The sequence below is a fragment of the Zophobas morio genome, unplaced genomic scaffold, assembly GCF_036711695.1.
Source record: "Zophobas morio isolate AGI-343-1 ecotype UQ-CSIRO unplaced genomic scaffold, CSIRO_AGI_Zmor_V1 ptg000002l, whole genome shotgun sequence".
NCBI classification, from domain to species: domain Eukaryota; kingdom Metazoa; phylum Arthropoda; class Insecta; order Coleoptera; family Tenebrionidae; genus Zophobas; species Zophobas morio.
Genome location: NW_026972107.1, coordinates 9,228,814 through 9,254,718, shown reverse-complemented (window position 1 = coordinate 9,254,718; position 25,905 = coordinate 9,228,814). Strand labels below are relative to the sequence as shown.

General features: G+C 32.8%; 1 protein-coding gene across 3 annotated transcripts in view; it reads left to right on the top strand.

Annotated features, from left to right (window-relative positions):
* The first annotated feature begins 12,976 nt into the window (after positions 1-12,976).
* Positions 12,977-25,905, top strand: part of LOC135127320 (carbonic anhydrase-related protein 10) — a 328,805-nt gene continuing 315,876 nt past the window's right edge. For all 3 annotated transcript variants that reach the window (XM_064053776.1, XM_064053769.1, XM_064053764.1), the window contains exons 1-2: positions 12,977-13,054; positions 13,235-13,394. In XM_064053776.1, the coding sequence (XP_063909846.1) occupies positions 13,340-13,394 (55 nt within the window). In that variant the 5' untranslated portion in view covers positions 12,977-13,054; positions 13,235-13,339. The remainder of the gene's footprint in view (positions 13,055-13,234; positions 13,395-25,905) is intronic.

The following is a 25,905-nucleotide window of genomic DNA, read 5'->3' as shown; positions in this document are numbered from 1 at the left end:
ACATATGTAACAGGGTCGACGATTCGGCCCCAATCTTTTACAATTCAATGCGTCTACATGAATATCTCATGCACTTTACTCCGTTAAGGCGTCAAGATCATTCCATTTGATTGCATTCTTATTTTTATTCCTTCACCACAGCGTAATGGAGATGAATCTATCGTGAGGTAGCACGCGAAGAGCAAGGGTCAAGTTTGCGGTCATACGGGGTGTCAACGTGATGGATGGGGGAGTAATTTAGCAGTGGCAATAATTGCGGTAATTGGAGAGAGAGACACTTGAGAGCGTGCGAAAGTAGGGATTTTTCGGAACCAGAAAAAAAATTGAAAAAAACTCCTTAATTGACGTGTAAATACATATAATCACCTCATCGCACGTAAAAATCCACTCCTTGTCACTTTGATGCAAACTGTTTTTTCCTGAAACTGATATACTCTTGACGATCAAGTGGGCAATTATGAGGCCGCAGCCAAAAGTTGTGTAAAAAGAGTCGCACGATAAGTTTACATGCTACGAAATTGTTATGATTTTGATCCTTTGAACATCGCAGCTTTGACAAGTAGTTTATTTAGGATCCACTAGAAACTGTTTATGTTGGCAGCAATTACTACTTCAAAAACACCCAGGGTTTGTAAGCAAACAGAGTAATATTTTTGTGGGTAAACTCCGTTTTTTCGGTCTGATTTATCACTGTTAGTTGCAGTTTTGTTAGTATTAATATGAACTAACGCTAATTGGGTGTTGTGCTTTAACCAGGGTGCCACCTTGATATATAATTGGGTGTTCTAATAAATTGCATTTCATGTTTTTAGTAAGATTAAGGTGCCGAGGTGGATGTTCTCTTGTATAGAAGCTCAAAATTCAGAAATAATGCCTAAACAAAGATATAATACTAGAGCATACTGAAGAATTGTAGTTTTTGGGCTCAAAATTTTTCATGGTAAGTAGGGTTTAATTTTTATAGAATAACATACTTCTATTTTGTTCTTTATACTTCCGTCTTCAGATTTTTCTCAAGGCATCCAAATTTTCGCAAAATAATCGAAATTGTCCTTTTACAGCAGTGTATGTCGACTTCGTAATTCAGAAAAATAAGCTCAACAAGAATCTTAAAAAAATATGTAGCATGTCATTAAATAATAAGTGGGATGTTGTCGACAATCATGGATGTTATGTATCTTCTTATACGGTTGCAGGTTATCACAAATAAAAATTCACAAAATCACTTTTTTAATTTTTTAAGGTAACGGGATTTGTTGGACTGTATTTCAGGGGCGGGAGAAGTCTTGTCGAAATAACCTTCGATCAATTTTTTGTCTATGGTTGAAAATATTCCACTTCTATTTTCGACTTTATGTGTACGGTGTTATCCTAAGTAAAGTTTACAATCAATTTTACAGCTTATCTCGGATGCTCTATAATATTGATTTAGAAGTAACATAACCTGTATTAAAATACGATTATTTATTCTCTCCAAAAAGTTGATAACGTTGTTATTAAATAAATAGAATAGAAAATTATTTTGCTTTTGCTTGAGCAATCTCAAGTGATAAAAAAATCGTAATTTATTTTATAAATTTTTTTATTTTTCTTTTTATTTTTTATTTTATTAATTACGTCCCCCAACAGGCACTGAGGCCCAATTACAGGGGAACGGGACATACACGTTACACCCAGAGCCATGGCGGGAATCGAACCCACGACCCAAGGTGTAGCGGGCAAGCATGATGCTAACTAGCCCACCCCGGGTCCTCAAATTGTCATAGAAACTATATTATTATGATCAGTTTTAAACTGTATCTGTTAATCCTTGATAACGTCACTCTAAAAATACATCTTTATTAAAAATGAATAATATTTCTCGTTCTATACTTCCACAGCAACGTTGGAAATTTCCAGAAATATATGGAACTAATAATTAAATTATTTTATTGAAAAACTGCTCTTTGGTTTTGCTCCGCCTGTTGCGAAGGCATGTTGCCAAATTTTCTAACGAAACCCACTTATTAAATAATGTAAAATTTTAAAATTGATTATTATCCCAGCGCCTCCACCATTTTTAGCTAAAAGTGGAAATTGTTCAGATTGATTCGAAAATCGGTTTTTCTTATCGGAAACCTTTTCTCAAGTCATAGACAACGCACTTTTATGCAAAATAGATTTAAAATGTTTGAATTCGTCCAAAAAAGGCTCGTCGATCGATCAATATGTTCAAAGAAAAATATAATCATTGTGTTTATTTTCATACTATCTTGACAAATGACAAAGCAAAACACATTTTAGCAAAATGTTAAAATTGTTGAATCGGCTGGAAAAAGGCTAATTTTCGATGAAATCTTTATTTTCCTTGTTAGTTGACAAAAGTCTTGAGATATTTAAACGAAAGGGAAAACAAAATATCTTCTAACATAAAACTTATACTATTTAGTGTTGAAATTCCTGAAAGATCCTTGAAATCCATATATTTAAAATTAACTGTTATCCAGACGCCTCTACAATTTTTGTCAACATTTGTTTAAATTTTTCTAAAAAAGATTTTAATTTTTTTGGAAATCTTCTCAGATCACAAATGGTACAAATTTTTAGGCAAAAAAAGTTGATTAAATATGAGCAAAAGTCGCTTATTAAAGAATAATTTCTTTAAAAATAAATTGTTCACGATTAAATAAAAAAAATAGTCTAAGGTTGTTTAGACGACTCTTCCTTGAAGTACAGTTCAATAAATCCGGCTCCTTTAAAAATTATAAAATAGATTTTTTTTTGTATGTTAACCTCAATAATTTAGAAAACATCTATGATCAGAATCATAATTTAAGAAAAAAAATTGGTCGGAAGCTATTTCAACAGAACTTCCATCGCATCAAAACATATCCAGCATTTTTGAGTTGAGTTTTTACTTTACAGAATTTTGTGATGACGTCATTAACATTTTTGCAAGGACACGTGTATCAACTTGGATTGGCGCACTGTAATACTAAAAATAACAGTATTGTATTCCCAAAATTTTCTGGGAAAAAGAAGTGAGCCGTTGCTGATTTAATCAATAAAATAAATTGATACATTCATAAATTTTTTTTTTGAGTCACCTGTAGAAGCAAATGTAAAAAATATTAATGTAATGATAACTCACAAGTAAAAGATCATGATATTTTACACATGTCGGGTAGATTTAGGAATTTGACCCGTTACTATGGAAATTTGCAATTTAACACCTTTATATTTAGTTAATAATAGAGGCAAAATCAGTTTTATTTCAACAAGTACTAGGCCCGCCCATCCGCCCCCTATTTTCTCAGAGGATATGTCATTTGCCAAAATAAGACTTATGTTAGCAAGCACTAGCCCCGCCCACCCGCCCTTTATTTTCTCAGAGGGTAGTACTTGCTAGTACGTGCTAAGATAAGTCTTATTTTGGCAAATGACATGTCCTCTGAGAAAAGAGGCGGATGGGCGGAGCTAATACTTGCCCAGATAAGACTGACTTTGGCAAATGACATACCCTCTGAGAAAATAGGGGCGGGTGGGCGGAGCTAATACTTGCTAATGTAAAACTTATTTTGGCAAATGATATATCCTCTGAGAAAATAAGGGGCGGATGGGGGGGTTGCTAGCACTTTTAAACTTGTAAAAACTTGTCAAATTTAAAAGGTGTTAAATTGTATATTTCCATAGCAACGGGTTCAATTTTTTAACAATTCAGTCATTAATTTTTTTTAATCACACTGTTTAAGCAAATGTAATAATAATAAATACAATGCAGTGCTAAATCACAAGAATAGACTGATCATATTTTGCATACTTTACATAAAATTTGGGTGAATATCAGAAATGTAGTCTTTTGAGGAGAGAAATTTTAAAAATTATAATAATCCCTATCATTTTAATTTTTTTAATATTGAAAAATACTTTTTAAACTATATTCGACAACTGTTTGTACATATCTATGTATTGTCAGTGTTTCAACAGCAAAATAAAATTTAAAAAACGTTGAACCTAATATGTTGGTAGAAAAGTATTTGGAAGTACTTCGGAGTCTCTAGTGTCTTATCTTATAATAATTTAATGACACGTCATTTGCTAAAATCAGTCTTATATTAGCGGTACTAGCCCCGCCCACCCACCCTTTCTTTTCTTAGAGAATATGTTATTTGCCAAAATCAGTCTTAACAGGTACTAGCCCTACCTAGCCGCCTTTTCTTTTCTTAGAGCGTAACTCATTTGCCAAAATAAGTCTTATCTCAGCAGATACTAGCCCAGCCCACCCACCCTCTCTTTTCTTAAAGGGTATGTGATTTTCCAAAATCAGCTTTGTCTTAGCAAGTTCTAGCCCCGCCCACCCACCCTCTCTTTTCTTAGAGAATATGCCATTTACCAAAATCAGTATTAACAGGTACTAGCCCTACCTAGCCGCCTTCTCTTTTCTTAGATCGTAACTCATTTGCCAAAATCAATCTTATCTTAGCAGATACTAGCCCCGCCCATCCACCCTCTTTTTTCTTAGAGGGTATATCATTTGCCAAAATCAGGCTTGTCTTAGCAAGTGTGGGTCATTTTTTCTTAATATACGAAGTCTTGTTTTCCCAACAAGAAACTGAAAACATGTTTAACTATGTATCTTGAGGGGATAAGAGATACCCTGGGACGTCCACAAATTTTAGTCAAATTTACGGTTTTTCAAATTCTTCCAAAAATATGTCTTTCTTATTAAAAATCGTCGTGCGAAGATTTGTTGGTCGGAAAAAGGATTTTTTATATAAATCATTCTTATGAGAAGTTGTCAAAAAATTCCCAAAAATTCTGGGAAATAGATTTCGTCGTGCTGATTCCAAACACAATGAATTTCAATATTTCAATGAGCAAATCTATAAGAAAATGTCTTTAGTTAAATGGCAAAAATGGATCGATTTTTTTAAATTTTGTTTTTAAAAAAGGTGCCAAAAAATCCCATAAAATTTCGGCGTGTTGAGTCTAAAAAAATAGCGCGTGTATGCTGCCGGTGTAAAGGTTAGAAATGATCGGTTTAAAGAAATACTTTTTTTATTCAAAAATTACAATATTTCAGTGGGCCATTCTGGAAAAATGGTAGGAGTTATCGAGGAAATGAGTCCGGTTTAACTTCTAAAGGTCGAAATCTAGAAGAAATGTCTTTAGTTGAGATTCGAAATTGTTGAAAATTTTGCTTTTTGAAAATTGACGAAAAATTCTGGGATATAGATTTCGACGTGATGATCCCAAAACAAAGCGTGGTTATATTCGCGATGTAAGATTTAAAAATGTTCGGTTTGAAAATAAATTAAAGGTAGATTTGTTAGACAAAAATCTGCAGATATTCAGGTCGGTCTGAAACAGCTTATTTATTATCTCAAATCTATGTATATTCAGACAACAATATATTTAAAGTTCAGTTCCTCTCTAAATATTTTGTTTCATGTAAATGTTTATCGAAAATTTTTCAAATAAATATGAAGAAATCTGTTCAAGATCACGAATTTGAGATTATTTTCGTCATATCTCTTCGCATGTCATAGTAAAAACTAATTTTTACTTAAAAAAATACAGCTGATGAAGATCGTTAAAAGGAGCAAATTTATGTTAGTTCAGATCTACATTCCTTTTCTTATTTTGTCCACATGTCAACACGTACAAAGAAAATTATAATATCTTCTAAGCTATATTGATTAATTCTCAAATGAATTAAACTTCCAAGTTTGTAGTCTCGAGTAATCAACGTTCACACATTATTTTCTGGTATATGCCCAAACTTCAAAGTTTAGATGTTATTAACTACAACCATTAACAGGTCAAGTGTCTACGTTTACGAAAGCAGACGATTAGAAGTCAGTTAAAATCTTTGTTGATTCCTGCAACAAGTCAAAATTAAACTGACAAAATATTTATTAATAAATCAAAACAAAACACGAACTCATACATCTGGAACACCGACTTTCCACAATAAATCCCCGTGACCGCGAGGTAATTGCAGTGAATTTCTTCATGCTGTGTAGACTTCTTTCGTTGCCTTTACCCAGACCAGACCGTACGAGTTTCATTCTTTATAAACCCGGGGAAGTTATTTTTATGAAATAAAATATACGTTTGCTGGTGGAATTTGTGAGTAGACTGAAGCTGATGCACTTGTATTAGAAATTTTACATATCCCTCCACCTTTGTTTTATTTAAAGCTATATATAGCGATAATCTCCGCAGTGGCTACTGCAGAAGGGTAATTTCATATTGAGGGTGGAGTGGCCATCTCGAGACAAGAGTCTGTATGGCAAATGACACATTTATCCAACTTTACGAGGCAGTCTGATATGCAGATATGAATTTAAACTGAGCGCTGGGGAGAGGGTGATCGTGGACACCTGCGTCTGATGTCAGATGTTTGGAGGCACATGTGAAATATTAGACGTCTTCTCGATTTTGCCGAGCAAAAATAAACGTATCAATACTCCGGACAGTGATAGTTCGACGAGGACAATTATACAGAGCGAACGCACATCTGGTTTTAGATTACGTTCCGCTGGAGTGAATCGTGATAGCGCTACAATATAAAACACTTCTCAATATAATGAAAGTCTGCTTTTGTTTCGGTATATCGAGCTTTATCGACCAATCAGCAAACTCGATTCAAAGGGTTCTTTAAAGCTCGCTGTGTCAGCTATCACAGTTTACCATTGTCCTATCGCGTATCGTTAAAATTATAAATTTGGCTGAGTACGGATCTTGATATTACAATGTGTTTTATATTCATGACGGGGCTATTTCAGCTGCAGATGGAAAAAATACACAAAATTATTTACATACAACTTCCGTATTCTCTGTTTATTTTATTGTTAATTTGAATATTGTTGATGTGTGCCTATCTGTTTTGTTATGTTTACGTTTACAGTTCAAAACTTCGTGCTTCATTAGGACTTCTAAGGGTCTATATAAATATTACAATAACAGCAAAACGCTTCAGGTTCTATTTGTTAATGTTCAAAATTTTTATCAGACTACTTACTTTTAGTTAAAGAGTAAATTTTAAAGCTACGAATAACCAGACGGTCTGACGCTAATGGGGAAGCTCGAATTTAAAAATTTATTATATATAATTACGATTAAAACAAAATATTTTTCTTGCAGATGAAACTCGGTTTTCAACAAACGTAGTGTCGGGGTAAATTTTGATAATAAACCTGTGCATCGACAAAAGCTAATCATCGCTATGTGTGTGATTGCAGTTCTGTGCCGGAGGCAGGAAAATACAACACCGGATTTTAATTTTCCACCAAAACAAGGTTTTGTTCTTTTTTCGAGCAATGTAGAAGAATGAACGTTTGGGATTTTGGGGATGAAAATGCTTAAATAAACAGATCAATTTTTTATGTTGGTTTTTAATCCGATACTCAACAAGTCAAAATAAATTAATCACGAGTGAATTTCGTATTGATTTGTACGTGTAATGGGATTAATTTTCTTTTAATCATGCTGTTTTTTTAATTGTATTTTTCTGTTTACTTTTCGTTGAGGAAAAAAGTTCAATCCGCTTTGTAAAAATAAATACATAATTTTTAGTTCCGAAATAATTTGTCTCAAGCTTTGTAACAAATTTTCATTATCCGTGATTACGATATTACGTCGTTGGCAAGTTGAACTAATTCACTTCTCTGCTGACACACTATTTAAACAATACAAAATTTATTACGTGACGCCAGCCCTGTAACATTGACCGTTGCTCTGAAATATGCAGTGTGTATTTTCATCTGTAATGGTAATGAACATTTGCTCGCTCAAAGCCTCTTATGCTAAGTAATTGATTTCCATTAATTCTCCAAAATTAATATAGCAGCTCCAGGCATTCCAAGTATTAACAAAGACAAACTGAGCCCCCGTTATTGTTAGATTCTTATCTCTCTACAAAGAGGATTTTTCTTTAATTAGCAAACCTGATCATCGCATCTCGCATAGCAGGTGTTAAATGTTGATAAAAAAATGAGAAAAAAATTTGTAATTATGCTTACGCAGTGTTCGACTTCGATAATTAATCTTTGGATGTGATTAAAATCAGAGATAACGGCACCTTCTCAAAATAAAATTTCGTCATTTTCGTTCTCGTAAGAAAAGTATCGTTAATTTTTTATAAAATAATGAACAGTTTGGAAAGCAAAAGCAGATATAAAGTAACTATCGCTGTTTTTAGATTTATTAATTTTGTTAAATTTGTCAGAAACGAGGGCTTTGGTTTAGTAGGAATTGTAAATTAACTCATTCGATGATTTATCAACTGAAAATTTGGATGAAACAAGAGCTTTTCGCTAACAAATCATGTAACTCACTTTGAAGTTTGGCGATTGGTGTTTATTTTTAATTAAGTCTGAATAAATTAAATTATACTGGTTCGAGAATTTTTTACGTTTTTTAGAAGCAAAAACATGGGGTTTGTTAAATTGGGGTTAATATTGTAATTAATAAATTTAGTATTGTGTTAATGTTTTCCACGCTAATAAAAAATGGCTATAATGTGATCAAATTTAAATTGTCAGGTCAGGTTAGGTCAGGTCAGGTCAACTCAGGTCAACTCAGGTCAACTCAGGTCAGATCAGATCAGGTCATGTATTATAGCGCTTACTTTTGTCGTAAGTGGTTAACCAAAATTACATCTCCACGTAAAGAAGAAGTATGAACCTAGATCTTTGTGATATTTTCATTTCGTTCAATTAACACATGATTTTTGTTTAGATATATATATTATTTTGTTATCATTGAGGCTCCATAATTTTAATGACAAATTTAAATTGCTTATGTGAAGCTGTTCGAATTTTTTATTTTTATTCGCGTCTGCCAATGTTTTTTTATGGTGTTTAGAATTTAAGACAATGAAAAAAAACCACAATTTTTTCTAACTAGAATATAATATTGGGTGTAAGGTTATAAAAATGAAAGAAAATTTTAAAGTTTCAGTTTCCATTCCCACTCCACAGAAGGACATAATTAGCCCCACCCACCCACCCTGTCTCTTTTTCAGTGATTGATTTTATCCGAACTGAATGAATTGAATGATGTTATACTGAACAGAAATAAAATTAGTGGTTAGAATGAGAAGAGGGTAGGTAGGCGGTGTTAGTACTTGCTAAGATAAAAACGATTTTGGCAAATGACATATTTTCCAAGAAAACAGAGGGCGGGTGGGCGGGGCTAGTACTTGCTAAGATAAGAATGATTTTGCCAAATGACATATTTTCCAAGAAAATAGAGGGCGGGTGGGTGGGGCTAGTACTTGCTAAGATAAGAATAATTTTGGCAAATGATATATTTTCCAAGAAAAAAGGTACGATTAACGCTTTTTTTTACTTTTTCACATCCTAGATTCTATAATTAGTTTGCATTTTCACTCGACAGAAGAACATAATTAGCCCCGCCCACCCTCCCTGTCTCCTTTTCAGTGATTGTACTAAGCAGAAGTAAAATTAGTCGTTAAAATGAGAAGAAGGGGGGGGGCGGCTCTAGTACTTGCTAAGATAAGAATGATTTTAATAAAAAAAGTTACGATTAGCGGTTTTTTTTACTTTTTCAGATCCTAGATTCTATAATTAGTTTCCATTCCTACTCGACAGAAGAACATAAATAAATAATTTTTTGAAATATTCGCGTCTGAAAAGAATTCTTTCGGTGTGAACTTACATCTGTGTATTCAAATATTGGAAGATTTAAAGAGTAGGATGATTTCTACTTAAAAAAAAATGTTGTTATCCTAGTGGATCTTGATTAAATTAATCTTAAAAGTCATAATTTTTGTGGAGTCTTCTCAAGATCCCAAATCTGTGATTATTTTCAGAAAATCTGGTCTGATAATGCACAAGGATTGATTTTTATTTACAAAACTTGTTGTAAAATAAGTTTGTAAAATAAGTTTGTAAAAGATTATTTTTTTGTTATCATGCCTATCATAGCCTTAAAACATCTGCGAGATTTCAAAGCATTCGGTTTGGCAGATTCAAAATTTAAATTGCAAAATGTTTTATAACTTTGATTTTTTTCAAAAATCGGGACGTTTCGGTTAAAAACTCAATACGGAATCATAAATTACTTGGGTTGGACTATGTTATTTCAAACAATTTAAGACCCATTCACCATGTACAATTTCGACATTATTGGTGGGGATGTTTAGACAATTTTGGTTAGCGTTTTACCATCTACATGATATTCCTAATATAAATATAAAATTTGACAACAAGCGGCTAGTACTTTCGGAGATTATCTGTCTAATAATTAATAAACATCCGTGACGGCAGACAGACAAACGGACAGACAGACAGACGGAAACGGGAGACCTATCTCTTCATGTTGTAGAGGTCATGAAAGGTTCAAAAAAACGTAGAAGTGAAGGGTCCGCCGACCGACTTGATTACAATACTTCCTTCACTTACACTCGGGAAGTAAAAATATATAATTTATTCTTGTTAAAAATATTATTTAAAGCAAAAGTTAAAAAAATTTAAAAATCTAATATTATTTCGGCACCTTCACATTTTTTTTAAATAAAATGTCCAAATTGGTTCCAAAATATATACTTGTTTTCGGAAATCTCTTCCGGATCACAGTCTATTTTCCCCATAATTCGCCAAATAATGGAGAAAATACATTTTTTAGCAAAATAATTAAATTTTAAAATACGTCCCAGAATAGTTCTCTCCGTGTCAGCCCAGATCTGTGTAGATTTTGTCGTGTTATTCAAATACTTCCAACTGTAAAATGATTTCTACTTAATCATATTATTTTACCAAGAAGTTTAGTAAAATTTTTAAATAAAAAAACACTGTTTGTTGGATGGATCTTGGTTAAATTAATCTCAAAACACATCATTTCTTGAGGAATCTTCTGAAGACCCCAAATTTGTGAAAAATCAGGAAATCTGGTTTGAAAATACACAAGAACTGATTTTTATCTACAAAACTGGACTCGTAAAATCAGTTTGGAAAAGATACATTTTGGATTTCTGTATGTGTTTTTATTGTGTGCAGGCATCAATTCATTTTAAGAAGAGTATAATTTCTTATTGAATATCTCATTTAATGCAGAAATTAGAGAAATCTTTTTATCAAAAATTTTAAAAATTATAGGTTATGCCGGCGGCTTCACCATTTCTATGTCTACAAAGAAAGTGTCCATATTAGACCCAAAATGGGCACTAGTTTTCGGAAATCTCATCAGGATCACAAATTTGTGTCTGTCTCCGGGTACATGCCCAAATAATTGCGAAAATACATTTTTAAGAAAAACCGTTTAATTTTATCCGAAAATAATTCTCTCGGTGTGAGCTCATATCTGTGAATATTTTGTCATTTTATTCAAGTACTGAAAGATTCAAAGGATAAGTAGAGTAATGTTTATATAATCATATTATTTTATCTAAAAGTTTCGTAGGATTTTAAATAAAAAAAAAGTTCTTATTGTGGGGGATTTTGGTTAAATTGGGCCCAAAAGACATAATTTTTTGTGGAATCTTGTCAAGATGCCAAATCTGTAAAAAGTTGTACAAACTAGTCCGAAAAAAGCTCATTTTCTTAGCTTATAATTTGTGTATGTATCATATAAAGTATAATTTCTTCCTGATGAAAAATTTCGTAATGAAAAAGTTAAAAAATCTTTGAAATGTTTATTAAATTACATATAATAATTTATCTCGCCACCGCTATCATTTTAATTGGAAAAATTGTTCAATTTAATTTCAAAGCGGTTAATTTTTTTTCAGGACACATTTTTGTGCTTATTTTCCTCGTAAAACTTCAAAAAAAGAACAGCACATGTTTTAGACAAAAAACTAAATTTATTCAATTCAGATCCAAACAGCAAATTTTTTTGATTCAAAACATTCGACGTTTTGTTATTTCGTTCATACATCAATATATTTAAAAATTATCACAATTATTTCTCAAATATATTAAGTATCAATTCGAAAGCTCTTTCTCATTTAATGTTCCTGGCATACCTCGTCGAATAATGCACAAGAACGCATTTTTTATGGAAGACAAAAGCTCATTTATTTGGACATTTTGGTAAATTATTTTGTAATTATAAAGTATCCCGGCGCCTCCACCATTTTTATTAATTTTTTAAATTTTTTATACTAATCATAAAATACACCATTTTATCGAAGTGGGGCTTAGTTATTATTCTGAAACTATAATTTTTTCGTTATTTTTTGCACAAGATTGGTAAAAAAATTCATAATTTCTTCTGAAATAAGTTGCTCAATGTAGAAGTTTCTCAAAAATTCTTGAAATATTTTTTTATTTGATTATCCGGACACCTCCAACTTTTGTATCCACCAACAGTATTTGTTAACATTAAATTTAAATCACGTTTTAACACAAAAAATTAACCTTTACCTATTTCGTTTCGATGTTTTAATATTTTATTACTACACACCATAAAAAAACGTCCAAGAATAATTTCCAGTAAATTTGACGTTAACATTTGTTGTTGCTACAAATTGGCATTTCGATGATTTTAGAATTTTTTAATAGAATACACTTTTTATTTTAGTCTTACTTTTACACACTGAAAAGTACACTTCCTCTAATAGTATTAAACTAGTAGAAAATCTTGCGGTAAATACTTGATAAAATTATATCACCTCGTGTTCTTCCAACCGAACTTTTTCCTCATGTCTCCGCTACACTTAAGATCCCGCGCGCGCGCCTCTCTACAATTAACCAAATTTGAGTCGCAAAGCTCTGATATTATGCATTCAAGAGCTCTCCGGCATAAAATTACATATTCAAACATTCGGAAGGGGCGACAAAAAAGGCCAAGAAAACTCAACGAACTTGTAACAATCACAAACTCGATCGTAATTTCCCACAGGTAGCAAGAATCAAATGTCGAACGAAACGCATCAACGTCAACCGCAGGCGTTCTATCCCCTCCAAGAGCCCTCCTCTTGTGGTATAACCGACGCTCGGCGTCGCGACGCCACATGGTGTTCGGATGCGGAACAGTGCGGTGCTGTGCTCCGGTAGAACGCGCGCCTCACATCACGTTCCTCTGATAAGCTTTGCCAAAACAGGTCGGTCCATAACTCAGAAGAATCGCAAAAAATAAATTCTCACTTGAATTTTGTATGCCGGGCACTATCACGAGGGGAATTAGGGCCCGAACAGCGATATGCAAATTTCATCGCGGGCCGGGTCCTGCTGACTTTTCACCGGAAAAAAGCTACTCCTAATCAATTATTCTTTCTTTTCAGACATGCTGTAGTGCAGTTCCCGTTGCAAAATTCAAATCGTGTGATGAAGAACAACACGAGTTTATACTCGAGGATGAAGCTAGCGTGACACCGAAATTATTCAACATGTTGCTATATGTGGTGGCTGCAGCGATCCTGCACATCCTGCTACAGACTTCAGGTGAGTCATTTATATTTAAAAAAATAGTGATCGCGGTAATCCGTGACGATTACACTGGTTTGAGGATGAGTCGATTGCGGATATCTCGATCCCGTTATAATTTGTGCTTAAAAATTCCGCTCCGGCCCGTACCGTGTTTACCGACAGAATAACCTTAGCTAGCAGTAATTTTACGTACTTATGGGGTTATTACGCTTGTGATTTATATAACGACCCTTCAACCAGGTTACTAGTTCTATTTTCTCCACGGAAAAGCGAGGGCAAATTTTATAGCTATTATTATAAAATATACACCGTTTTTAGTCTTCACTAAACAAGCCGCACGCTTGCTGGAAATTAATCGCAACAATACCGAATTTACTAATGCAAAGCTCTGGATTTGATCTGATTCAGCAACCTTTCCACTTTTTATAAAAATGTTTTCACATGCTAATACAATCAATATTGTAACGCTATTCTGATTGACGCTTTTCACTTCAAATTTGACGCGCCCAATTTCTGAAAGCACTCGAAGCACACAAAGCACAGAGAGCTGTTGCATGTAAATTTTTTGCAGCCGAGGTACTAAAAAACTTTTATTAAATCGTTCATGTACTCGCCGGGACTCTAGTCGATTATTTAAAAAAATTCATAAATCGGTAAAGCGTTAATAAAAAAATTCGTTGTGAAAAAACTATTTGTAACGAATCAATACCGACAGTTCATTTTTCTCTTCACATAAAGATTGGGAAAGTGGTGCTTCAAATGGTTTGCATTAAATATATTAGACCACTTAAGGTAATGTTTGAATCGAAAAGTACGGTTGAGACACTACTTTTATTTATGGATTGGGTGAAGCGGCTAACTAACCCTTGTTTTGACCTGTGGTAAAAGGGTCATTAAATTTATATTTTTCAACGACACTTTAAACGCAGTGTGATGTAGTGCAATGTTAAATTTTTATTTGAGTTGTTTACTTAAATATTGATTTGTCTGAAGTCTGTACACATGTAGTGTCCCACATCGTCAACATACAATTTTAAACAGGGTTTATCATTAGATTTTATTTTTGATTTCGTGCTTAATTATTAAAGTGAATAATAAAACGGTGTTAAAAAAATATTAACTAAATTTTAAATTACCTGTAACTTTAATATTTAATTGTTGATCTATTTAGTTGTCTATTCAAATTTAACAATATTGGTGGTCAAATTCCAGAAAAGTTAAACTACTAAAACAACTTTCTATTGCAGTTTATGACACTGTATTATTCAAAAAGTTTTTGGAACGCCGAATTTCCATTATTTTAATGGTTCAGTCTGAATTAACGTCTTCATGAAGTAAACAACGACGCTATTTTTGATAAAATATTTAAAAGTTATATTCGCTACAAGGGAGCTGAAAGCACTATCATCATACGAAAATTAAAAATTTAAATAAATGGAAAATACTTTTATTCGTATTAAAAAATGAAGGCGGTTAGAGTGATCCCACCCGTTTGAGTGCGACGGTGTAAATTACTCTCTATTCATATGGGTGCGATAAGTGAAATTTATCCCACTGTGGTGGGTAATAGTTATTTACCGAACGAGTGGGATTTTACTTTGTACATTATTACCTATTACATCCTGGGCGCCGATCGAAGAAGTGCATTAATATCAGTAAAAAAATATATAAAGTTAGTCCGATATTTATAGTAGATTGTTTATTTTATTCTCTCTTTTTCCTCCTCTTTTTACTTCCCGAGCGTAAGCGAACGAATCCGTCGGCCGACTCTCGATGTTTCATGACCCCTACAGTACGAAGAAATAGGTTTTCGGTTTCCGTCTGTCTGTCTGTCGTCCGGATTTTTATTAGTTAGATAATCCCCGAAAGTGCTGAACGGATTATTGTCAAATTTTGTATTTATGTTACGAATATGACGTAGATGGTAAAACACGACATAGTAAATGGGTTTTAAATTGTATAAAGTAGCATAGTCCTATACATGTAGTTTATGACTCCGTGTTGAATTTTTACCGGAAGCGTCCGCATTTTTGGAAAAAAATCAGAATTTAAAACAACATTTTGCAATTTAACTTTGAATTTGCCAAACTGAATACTTTGAAATCTTGCAAATGTTTTCAATTTATGGTAAACATAATAACTTTTTAATCAAAAGGACCCGGGTGGGTTAGGTAGCATCGCGCTTGCCTGCTACACCTTGGGTCGTGGGTTCGATTCCCACCCTGCTCTGGGTGTTGTGTATGTCCCCTGTTACCCTGTAATTGGGCCTCCGGCCTGTTGGGTAACGTTAATCAATAAAAAAAAATATATATATATATTCGCTTATTCCCTCCAAAAAATTGATGACGTATCCAAAAATTTTGCCGGATAAATAAATATTCCTATTATCTAAAATATGCAAAATATGATCAATCTATACTTGTGATTTATCACTGCATTCATATTTTTTACATTTGGTTAAACAGGGTGATTCAAAAAAATTAATGACTGAATTGTTAAAAAATAAACATCCAATCAATTTAGGAATTTAACTCGTTACTATGGAAATTGGCAATTTAACACCTTTTAAATTTAACAAGTTTTTACAAGTTTAATAGGGGCAAAAGTGCTAGCCCCGCCCACCCGCCCCTATTTTAGCAGAGGATATGTCACTTGCCAAAATAAGTTTTGCCTTAGCAAATACTAGCCCTGTCCGCCCGCCCTCCATTTTCTCAGAGGGTATGGCATTTGCCAAAATCAGTCTTATCTTAGCAAGTACTAGCCCCGCCCACCCACCTCTGTTTTTTCAGAGGATTTGTCATTTGCCAAAATGAGTTTTATCTGAGCAAGTACTAACCCCGCCCGCCCGCCCCTATTTTCTCAGAGGATATGTTATTTGCCAAGATAAGACTTATTTTAGCAAGTACTAGCAAGTACTACCCTCTGTGAAAATAAAGGGCGGCTGGGCTAACATAAGTTTTATTTTGGTAAATGATATATCCTTTGAGAAAATATGGGGCGGGTGGGCGGTACTAGTACTTGGTAAGATAAGACTGATTTTGGCAAATAACATACCCGCTAAGAAAGTAAAGGCTGGGTGGGCGGGGCAACTATTTGGTAAGATAAAACTTATTTAGGCAAATAACATATTCCCTGAAAAAATAGTCGGTGGGTGGGAGGGCCTAGTACTTGGTAAGATAAAACTGATTAAAGGTGTTAAATTGCAAATTTGGGTAGTAACGAGCTAAATTCCTAAATCTACCCGAAATGCATTGCATTCATATTTTTTAGATTTGCTTAAACAGCTGATTCAAAAAAATAAATGAATGTATCAATTTATTTTATTGATTAAATCAGGAACGGCTCACTTCATTTCCACAGAAAATTTTGGGAATACAATACTGTTATTTTTAATATTACGGTGCGTCAATCCAAGTTGATATACGTGTCCTTGCAAATCATCACAAAATTTTGGACCAATTTTTCTTTTTAATTCTTGTAAGCAAATATATATTGTATATTGTTTTTTCAATATAATAAATCAAGAATTTGGAAAATGATAAGATAGGACCGTACTGATTAAATCAATAAAATAAACTGACTAATTCATTATTTTTTTGAGACACCTTGTATAAGCAGTTCTCAAAAATATGAATGATATATGGCAAGTACCTATAAACTCATCATATTCTGGACATTTTAGATGGGATTTATTCGTTAAAATTTTGGGATGTCGTCATCAATTTTTTGGGGCTGATGATAAACAGATGTATTTTGGTTAAAAAATTACTATGGTTACGATAACTTTAAAGCGTTTACAAGATTTCAGAGCATTCGCTTTTGTCGTTTCAAAATTAAATCGCAAAATGTTATACAATTTTAATTTTTTTCCAAAAATCTGAATGTCTCGAGTAAAATATTAACACGGATTCATAAACTACACATGTAGGACGATGTTATTTTATACAATTTTAAACCCATTTACTATGGACAATTTTGAAGCGATGTTTTATTTTTGGTGGGAATGATTAGACCAATTTTGGTTAGCGTTTCATCATCTAACGATATTCATAAATCCCATATAAAATTTGACAACAATCGGTCTGGTAGTTTCGGAGATTATAGGGGTCATAACACATCCAGAAAATGTGAAAGTAACCAGCCCGATGGAAGTATTTTTCCTTAGCTTACACTCGGGAAATAAAAATAAATTGATTTTTCTGGCAAAAAGTGTAACTCTTGGATACTTACACATATTTATATAAATATTAAACTTTCGTAAAAGGTATCGTTATAGCTAAAAGTATACGTTTTATTTATTTAAGAGCAATTATTACATGACAATCAAATCTGAAATGTGTCGAGCTTTCTATTTTAGGCATTGACGGAAATCCTACAAAAAAATTTGTATCGACAGAAAGCTTTTTGTAGACACAAAAGTTTAAATTTTCGTAATAGTAAAAGAGGCAAAAAATTCAGTACGAAAGCTAAATTGATTAGAAAAAAAATTTGGTATCTACGATTTATTATCTTCAAGAACCACTTATTAATTATTTTATATATCCAGCATACTTATTATTATCATCATTAGTGTTACATTGTTCATATCAAAACCACAAAAAATTCCTTGTACCCTCCCTCTAGTTCCTGACTCAACACGAAACTAAAAACGGGCCAAGGAAAAGGAAAACGAGGGCGGGCCTGGAACAGACAACCGAGAAACGGATCTGGACCCAGAGCCCACACAAACGGTTAATTCGAATCCCCAGCGTTGTGTGGGCGTTAATCCGGAATTCTTGGACCGTTATCTAATTATTATTTACAGGTGTTGTTTAAAATTCGACTTACATCGCCTCAAGACGACGTGACCAAACGTCATCTAGACCTCGGGATTTTAAAATATTCCGACGCTGAGTTTCATTTTCGTACTTTTTGCTTGCTTAAAACTTGGATAACGCGGTAACTGGTATCGACATTTGTCTGTGGGCCGGAGTCCAGAGAAATAGAAACAGAGGCGGAGATGTCCCGAGACCTGGATAAAGTTGATGGTGCATGCGTGCAGGCGAAATTGAACATATAAATTCGGGGATTAAATATTTATCGAGGTCTTAATAATAAATTCGGGATAATTGTTCCATTGTTATGAAGACATTCGTTATTTAGGGAAGTGTTTAAACATTTTTTCTCGGGGTTTTATGACCCCTAGAGTCCGTCTGTCGTGTGTCGTCTGATTTTTATTAGACGGATAATCTGCGAAACTACTGCACCGATTGTTGTCAAATTTTATATTTACTATTCCTAAAGTATATATATTATAAATTGTTAAAAAAAATTCTCAATTCAGTTTGAGAATAATACATCTATTTTTCTTACTTATTTAAAGCATTAATTCACCTTGAAAGATTTACTACGTTATTTTTGCTAAGAAAATGTATAAAGTTTTGTGTAAACACTTAAACGTAGGTGAATTATAGGCACTAGTTCCAACAGCGATGTGCCGTTTAGTGAAGCGGGCTTAAATATTAAACTGTTTATCATATTAAGAATTCCTTTTATCTCGAATGTCTGCGCTTTTTCTTGATCTTGTAAAACCACTCGGGAAAATGGAGTTGTGTATTTCAGGAAGTTATAATTATTTCATAAATTCAGCAATTAACATAATCTTTTAAAAATTTTAGTTTTTCAGACGATCGATTAGTTGAACGTGTAACACTTCAAATAAAATTATGAAGAGTTATTATTGGCATTTACGGTGAATCAAAACAATTCTCTTTCCGTGTGGTTGGGTGAAATTCTGTTTTATATGATTGGCAAGCGTGAAACTCTACAAAATCCACATGTGAGGATTTAAACTTGGAATAACAATGTAGATTTTTACTCTTGGAATTTATGTGATGTGAAACGACGTTCAATAATTTTGCTTAGGTTTAAGGTGTAGGTGTGCGCAAACAGACTTTTATTTTACGAAGGAAATTTTCTTGGGGCGACTTTAATAACTAATGAAAAAATATAAGAGTAATTGTCGTACGCTTTGAAAATTAGTCCAGCGATTCCTGCTTCACTATCTTCGTCATTATTATTAACAACCCCCACTGTTGCATATTAACTTAATTAAAAACTGCAACTTAACCTAATTAAAAACATTAACTCCTTTGTGCAAAGTTTAGCCGTCATGCAGAAACTACAAACTTATCCATCGCCGTATCGGCATAATAAGCCGTTCGAAGAATCGTAGAATCCTAGAATTTTCTTTGTTTCAGCAAACACTTTTCGAAAGTTTCCAGACAACGACCGTTTTTCATGGAACGCGTTGCAACCGATACACCGAATCCCTCTCACCCCGTAATAATTGCTTTTTAAAATCACGTCAAAAAATTCGCGCAATGTTCACCCCAATAACATCACCGGCGAACATCAAAAATTTTCAAATTAGTTGAAGCGTAAACGAATTCTTTCTTCATGTTCTTTTGTGGCCGGGATTATGGAATAATGTGCACATTAAATAGCGCAAGGGTGAAGCATACGCCTTGAACTAAAGTATGCACACATGACTTATGATATGCCAAGACCGTTTTGCATTCACTTGATTTATGTTGTTTGGAATTGGTTTTCGCGAATTCATTTCCTTGATTTGTTTTCCGAGTAGAAATAAGAGTGTGGTCGGGGTATTGATTGATTCCGTTTATGCATTCGGTTCTGATTACGCTGTGTTTACTCTAATCAGTGCTTCAACGGAGTGATTTTTTTAGAAAATAAACTTCCAATTAGGGCGGGAGGTGCGCGAGGGAAGGGAAATACTTGTAAGTGAGTGATTGTGGCGGTTTCCGAGTTGCTTTTGTAGATTTTGTGAATTGACGAACTCTCCCGAATAAAGTAGAGATTAAATCTTTAATTTTGTGTTTTTATGGGAAAATTTACCAGCAGGAGCTGGTATTATTATGTACCGAGCCGAATTATTCAACAAACGGGGAAACAACACTTTGACAGATTTACATACAACGAGTAGAAAAATTGGGGCCTCAGCATATTTTTTACAGACATGATATAAATGTTTGAAAGAAAATTTATCAGTTTTACAAGTTTCAAAATAGAATGAACTCATCACAGTAGTTCATTTAGCTACTACTGCTAAATAAAAAAAAGCACAAGTGTATTATACATATTACGAAATCAATTAATTACAATTTATGAAACTACCCAACCAATATTTATAAATGAAACTAATTTCGATTACTGTGTTCACTTTTTACATAAAATGGACGCTCTAATGAAATAATTTTGCGTATGACATTCGAACTCCATATAAATTTTAGTCATAATTTACAAATCTGTTTGTTTTAATTAAATTTAACCTAGGGTAAACTAATGAACCAATAATTATAGCCACTTTTATTACCCCAGATAATGTTCATGCTTGCTCAACTTTAAAGCTTCGTCATATTTTAACTTGTTGTGTTGAATCGATTTTCTGTGGAACCAGTAATTATTTTCACATTTCGGTAAGTGGGCCATATGTAAGGTGGACCTAAGTGCTTTTTGATTTAAAAAGTAATTATTTTTCTATAAATATAAAATCATAATAACGAAAGTGTTTGCGACACCGCGTACTTACGGCGATTTGTTCGTGAATGCCGATTTGATTTCAAATTTGTCGGACAAAATATTTTTACTTTGTAAAACGAAAATTTTACATTTATTTCTGAAAAATTTTCTGATAGAATAAAATTACATTGCGCTTGTTTTGGAAGAAAATAATTTAACTCGTTTCACTCAGGTTTCTTTTTAAATCAGTTTATCAGTATTTAAAGCCCGAATAAAACTAGCGAAACGTTTGTGCAGCAGAGGAAACTAATTTAAATTTTAAATTGTGTTCATCCTGTGTCCGAAACAATAGATAATATTTAATATTTCAAGAGATATTGTCTACATAACAAGTAAAATAAAATTTTCCACGGGTTGCAAAGAATATTTATTATAAAAATATCAGACCGGTCAACTGCAGTTTTTTTTTTGCTACTTTTATGTTTTTTCGACGTTTCATCGCCCCTAGAACACGAAAAAATAGATCTTCCGTTTTCGTCTGTCTGTATGTTTTCTGTGTCGATTAGTAGATAGTGAAACCCTAACCAAATGGTATCTATTTATCCTCACTAACAATGTGATGACGTCGCCTCAAAATTTTGCTAAGTAGATGCCATTTTTATACTTATGGTTTATGAATCCGCTTTGATTTGTTATCCTAGCCATTCAGATTTTTCTAAAAACTCTAAGTTGTGTAATAACATTTTAAAGCATACACAGGGTGAGTCACTAAGTGCTCGTTTCTCGATGTCTCATCGATATTTGAAAACCATAATAATTAAAACTTTTTTATAAACACTCTGTACATGAAAATTTATTTTAATTTATACCACAACAAAGCACATACCTTAAAATACCCATAAAATATTCTAAAAATAATCCTACTGCGATTTTTTTGTTGACTCTCTCATTGTCAAAAATTTTCAGGAAAATTGGAAGAACGTGGCAACGTCGCATCGGAAATTTAAAGGTAGACTTTGGTTGTCAAGCCTAAGAAGCAGTCAGATAAGATATGTAAAAAAATATAGGTTGTTTCATTAAAAAGAAACTAAGTGACTTATATTTTGCCGTTTTTTCTTAATATGGATGGTATTCTTTGAATAACACGATATCCAAAACATGTTTTTAATTTCTCGGATTTTTCAGTTAAGCTCCGCCCTCTTGGCTCACGACGAATAAAAAAAATCATCACAATTGAGATTGGGCGGCTGGGCGGGGCTTATATTTTGTCTTTTTTTTCTTAATATACATAGCCATTTTTTCACAACAAGAAACATAAAACATGGGGCGGAGCCTAATTGCAAAATCGATGTTTCTTTATACAAATTTTCCATTTTAAACATGTTTTAAGTTTCTTGTTGTAAAAATAAGTCTACACAAATTTAAAAAAAAACGCAAAATGTAAGCCCGCCCACTCGCCCGATCGCTATTCTGATGATTTTTTTATTCGCCGAGAACCAAGAGGGCGGAGCTTAACTGCAAAATATTTATTTATTTACAAGAAATTAAAATCATGTTTTTGAGTATTGTGTTTTTCAAAGAATACTACGTATATTAAGAAAAAAAAATATATAAACCCCACCAACCCGCCCCATTTCAATTGTGATGATTTTTTTTATTCATACAAACTAAACACACGTTTAAAATGGTAAATTTTTGTAAGGAAATATGGATTTTGCAATTAGGCTCCGCCCCGAAGTCTTCTAACGCATGAAAACTGCATTATTATTTAAATCAGGGTAGGGGGTATGGCTTAATTTTTGTCTTTTATTTTTCATTAATCAACGTAGTATTCTTTGAATAACACGAGTTTGCAGTTAAGCTCCGCCCTCTTGACTAACGGCGAGTAAAAAGAATCATCACAACTGAGATTGGGTGGGTGTGCGGGGCTTATATTTTGTCTTTTTTTTTCTTAATATACCTAGCCATCTTTTCACAACAAGAAACATAAAATATGGGGCGGAGCATAATTGCAAAGTCGATGTTTCTTTATACAAATTTTCCATTTTAAACATGTTTTAAGTTTCTTGTTGTGAAAAGAAGAATACACAAATTAAAAAAAAAACGCAAAATGTAAGCCCGCCCACCCGCCCGATCGCTATTCTGATGATTTTTTTATTCGCCGAGACCTTAACTGCAAAATACTTATTTCTTTACAAGAAATTAAAAACATGTTTTTGAGAATTGTGTTTTTCAATGAATACTACGTATGTTAAGAAAAAAAGCAAAATATAAACCCCGCCCAGCCTCCCCATCTCAATTGTGATGATTTTTTTTATTCTTAGAAACTCAATACACGTTTAAAATGGTAAATTTTTGTAAGGAAAAATGTATTTTGCAATTAGGCTCCGCCCCTAGGTCTGTTAACGAATGAATGAATTATTATTTACATCAGGGCAAGGGGGGTATGGCTTACTTTTTGTCTTTCAATTTTCATTATTATACATAGCATTCTTTGAATAACACGATTATGCAGTTAAGCTCCACCCCCTTGGTTAACGGCGAATAAAAAAAATCATCACAATTGAGACAGGGCAGGTGGGCGGGTTTATATTTTGATTTTTTTGTGTTAATATGTGTAGACTTCTTTTCACAACAGTAAACTTAAAACATGTTTAAAATGGAAAATTTGCATAAGGAAATATCGATTTTGCAATTAGACTCCGCCCCATAATTAGGCTCCGCCCCATAATTGCAAAACCATATTTCCTTGCAAAAATGTACCACTTTAACCATGTTTTAAGTTTTTTGTTGTGAAAAAATGGCTATCTATATTAAAAAAAGGACAAAATATAAGCCCCGCCCACCCGCTCTGTCTCTATTCTGATGATTTTTTTTATTCAACGTAAGCCGGGAGGTAATTTCTCAATTTTTGGATATTTCTTTCAGTTTTGGAATTTTTGATTATTTCGTTTCTTCGACTTCTCGATCTTTCGACTTCTGGATTTTTCGAATTTTAATTTTTTGGATTTGCAGTTTTTCGTTTTTTAAACTTTAGATTTTTCAATTTCGACTGTTTTATATTTCGATTTTTCAATTTTTCAACTTTTCGATATTTTAATTTTCAATTTTTCAACTTATCAATATTTTAATTTTCAATTTTCCAACTTTTCGATATTTTAATTTTCAATGTTTAAAATTCTAGAATTTTTTATTCCTTGAGTTTTCAGTTCTTGTATATTTTAATTTTTCAATTTTCCGAATTTTTAAATTTTGGATTTCTCAATTCTTTGAGATCTCGATTTATCGAGATTCCTATGTCTGGATGTTTTGATTGTTCAATTTCTCGGTTTATCAATTTTTCCATTTTAAATTTTTGATTTTGGCCTATTTCTGTTCCTCAATTTTTCAATTTTTCGACTTCTCGACTTTTCGACTCCTCGATTTCTCGATGTCTGTTTTTGAATTTTTCGATGTTTGATTTTTTACTTTATCGAGTTTTGATTTCACGATTTGTTGAATTTTAAGTTTTTCGATTTTCGAATTTTTATTTTTTTGATTTTTTGCTGTTTAAATTTCTCCATTTTTCAATTTTACGATATTTTAATTTTTCAAAGTTTCTTCAACAGTTTTTAATTTTCAAATTTTGACGTTTTCGAATTTTCAGTTTTCCGATTTCTCAATTAATCTATTTTTTGATTTTCCCATTTCTCGACTTCCCAGAGTTTCGATCTTTCAGTTCTTCAGTTCAATTTTTCGAGTTTTCAAGTTTTTGATTTTTTAATCTCCCAAATTTTGGATATTTCGTTCATTTTTGTAATTTTTCAGTTTTTCGATTCTTTAGTTTTTCTTGTATTTTTAAAATTTTTGAGTTTTGGAATTTTTTAGTATTTCTACTTTCGATTTTTCGAGTTCTGGCTTTTTCGATTTCTCGACTTTTTACACAAATGTTGTGTGTTACGTCTTTAATTCAGTACACCCTGTGTAGTTAAAAATAATTCTACAATGTAGTGCTCAACGAAGCATTCAATTATGATCCTGTCTTTTTCCTCTATTTCTAATATCACATACATACAGGGTGATGAAAAAATGATGTATTTGTTCGATGGTACGTTGTTACGACGGCTTTGTAAAACTTTTGAAAATATTAAACGTAAAATTTGAAGAATTAACTTCGTAATTCTGATTTGTTTTAATGAGCTGTATTGTTTAATAAGGAGTCAAACAATTAATTATTAATAATTAAATATCTCATTCATTATTTAATAACTCTTTAATTTGGAAGTTTAATATATTCAAAAATTTGTTTCAGATATTTTTTTAAACATTTTTTTTTCGAATTCTGCAGAGCAAAGTGACAGTTGTAATCAGTTTCTACGTGACATTCTTTCGATGTATAAACATAAATAAAGACTTGAGATTGCTATTACCTAGTGCTGAAGGACATTTTGTCTCGTTAGTTATGTCTATGTTCTTTAAATATATTTACATTGTCCGTAGGGCGCATTTACACCACTGGTTTTTACTATATAAAGATTATAAAAAACAAAAATTTTGTATAATTTTTTAAAGAAGCGGGATTTGTTGGTGGACTGTACTGCAAGGGCGAGGGAAGTTCTGTCGAAGTAACCTTTGATCAATTTTTTTGCTTTATTGGAGCAAATATGGGGGTGGTCAAATTCGCATTCTCGAAACATGAACACCGCATTCCATTTTAGCGTTTCCCCCTCTCCCGGTTTGATTACCCGCATTTTGTTAACATATGCGGGTGTAATGATGCGACAACAATGGCTTTTATATAAGTAAATACGTGTGTACAACCTGAGTGTCTTTTAATAAGTAATTATTTATGTATAAACAGAAAAGCATAACAAGGATCCTTCACAATACCCCTTTGCTTATCATCCCTCGACTATCCTCCCAGCAAGCCTAGGACCACATTAAGCTTCAAAGCCTTTAATTAAAATTCATCCTTCCAAGACGGTGAATTTATTTATTTTGGGTCCGGCTCATTCGAGTGCCCTTA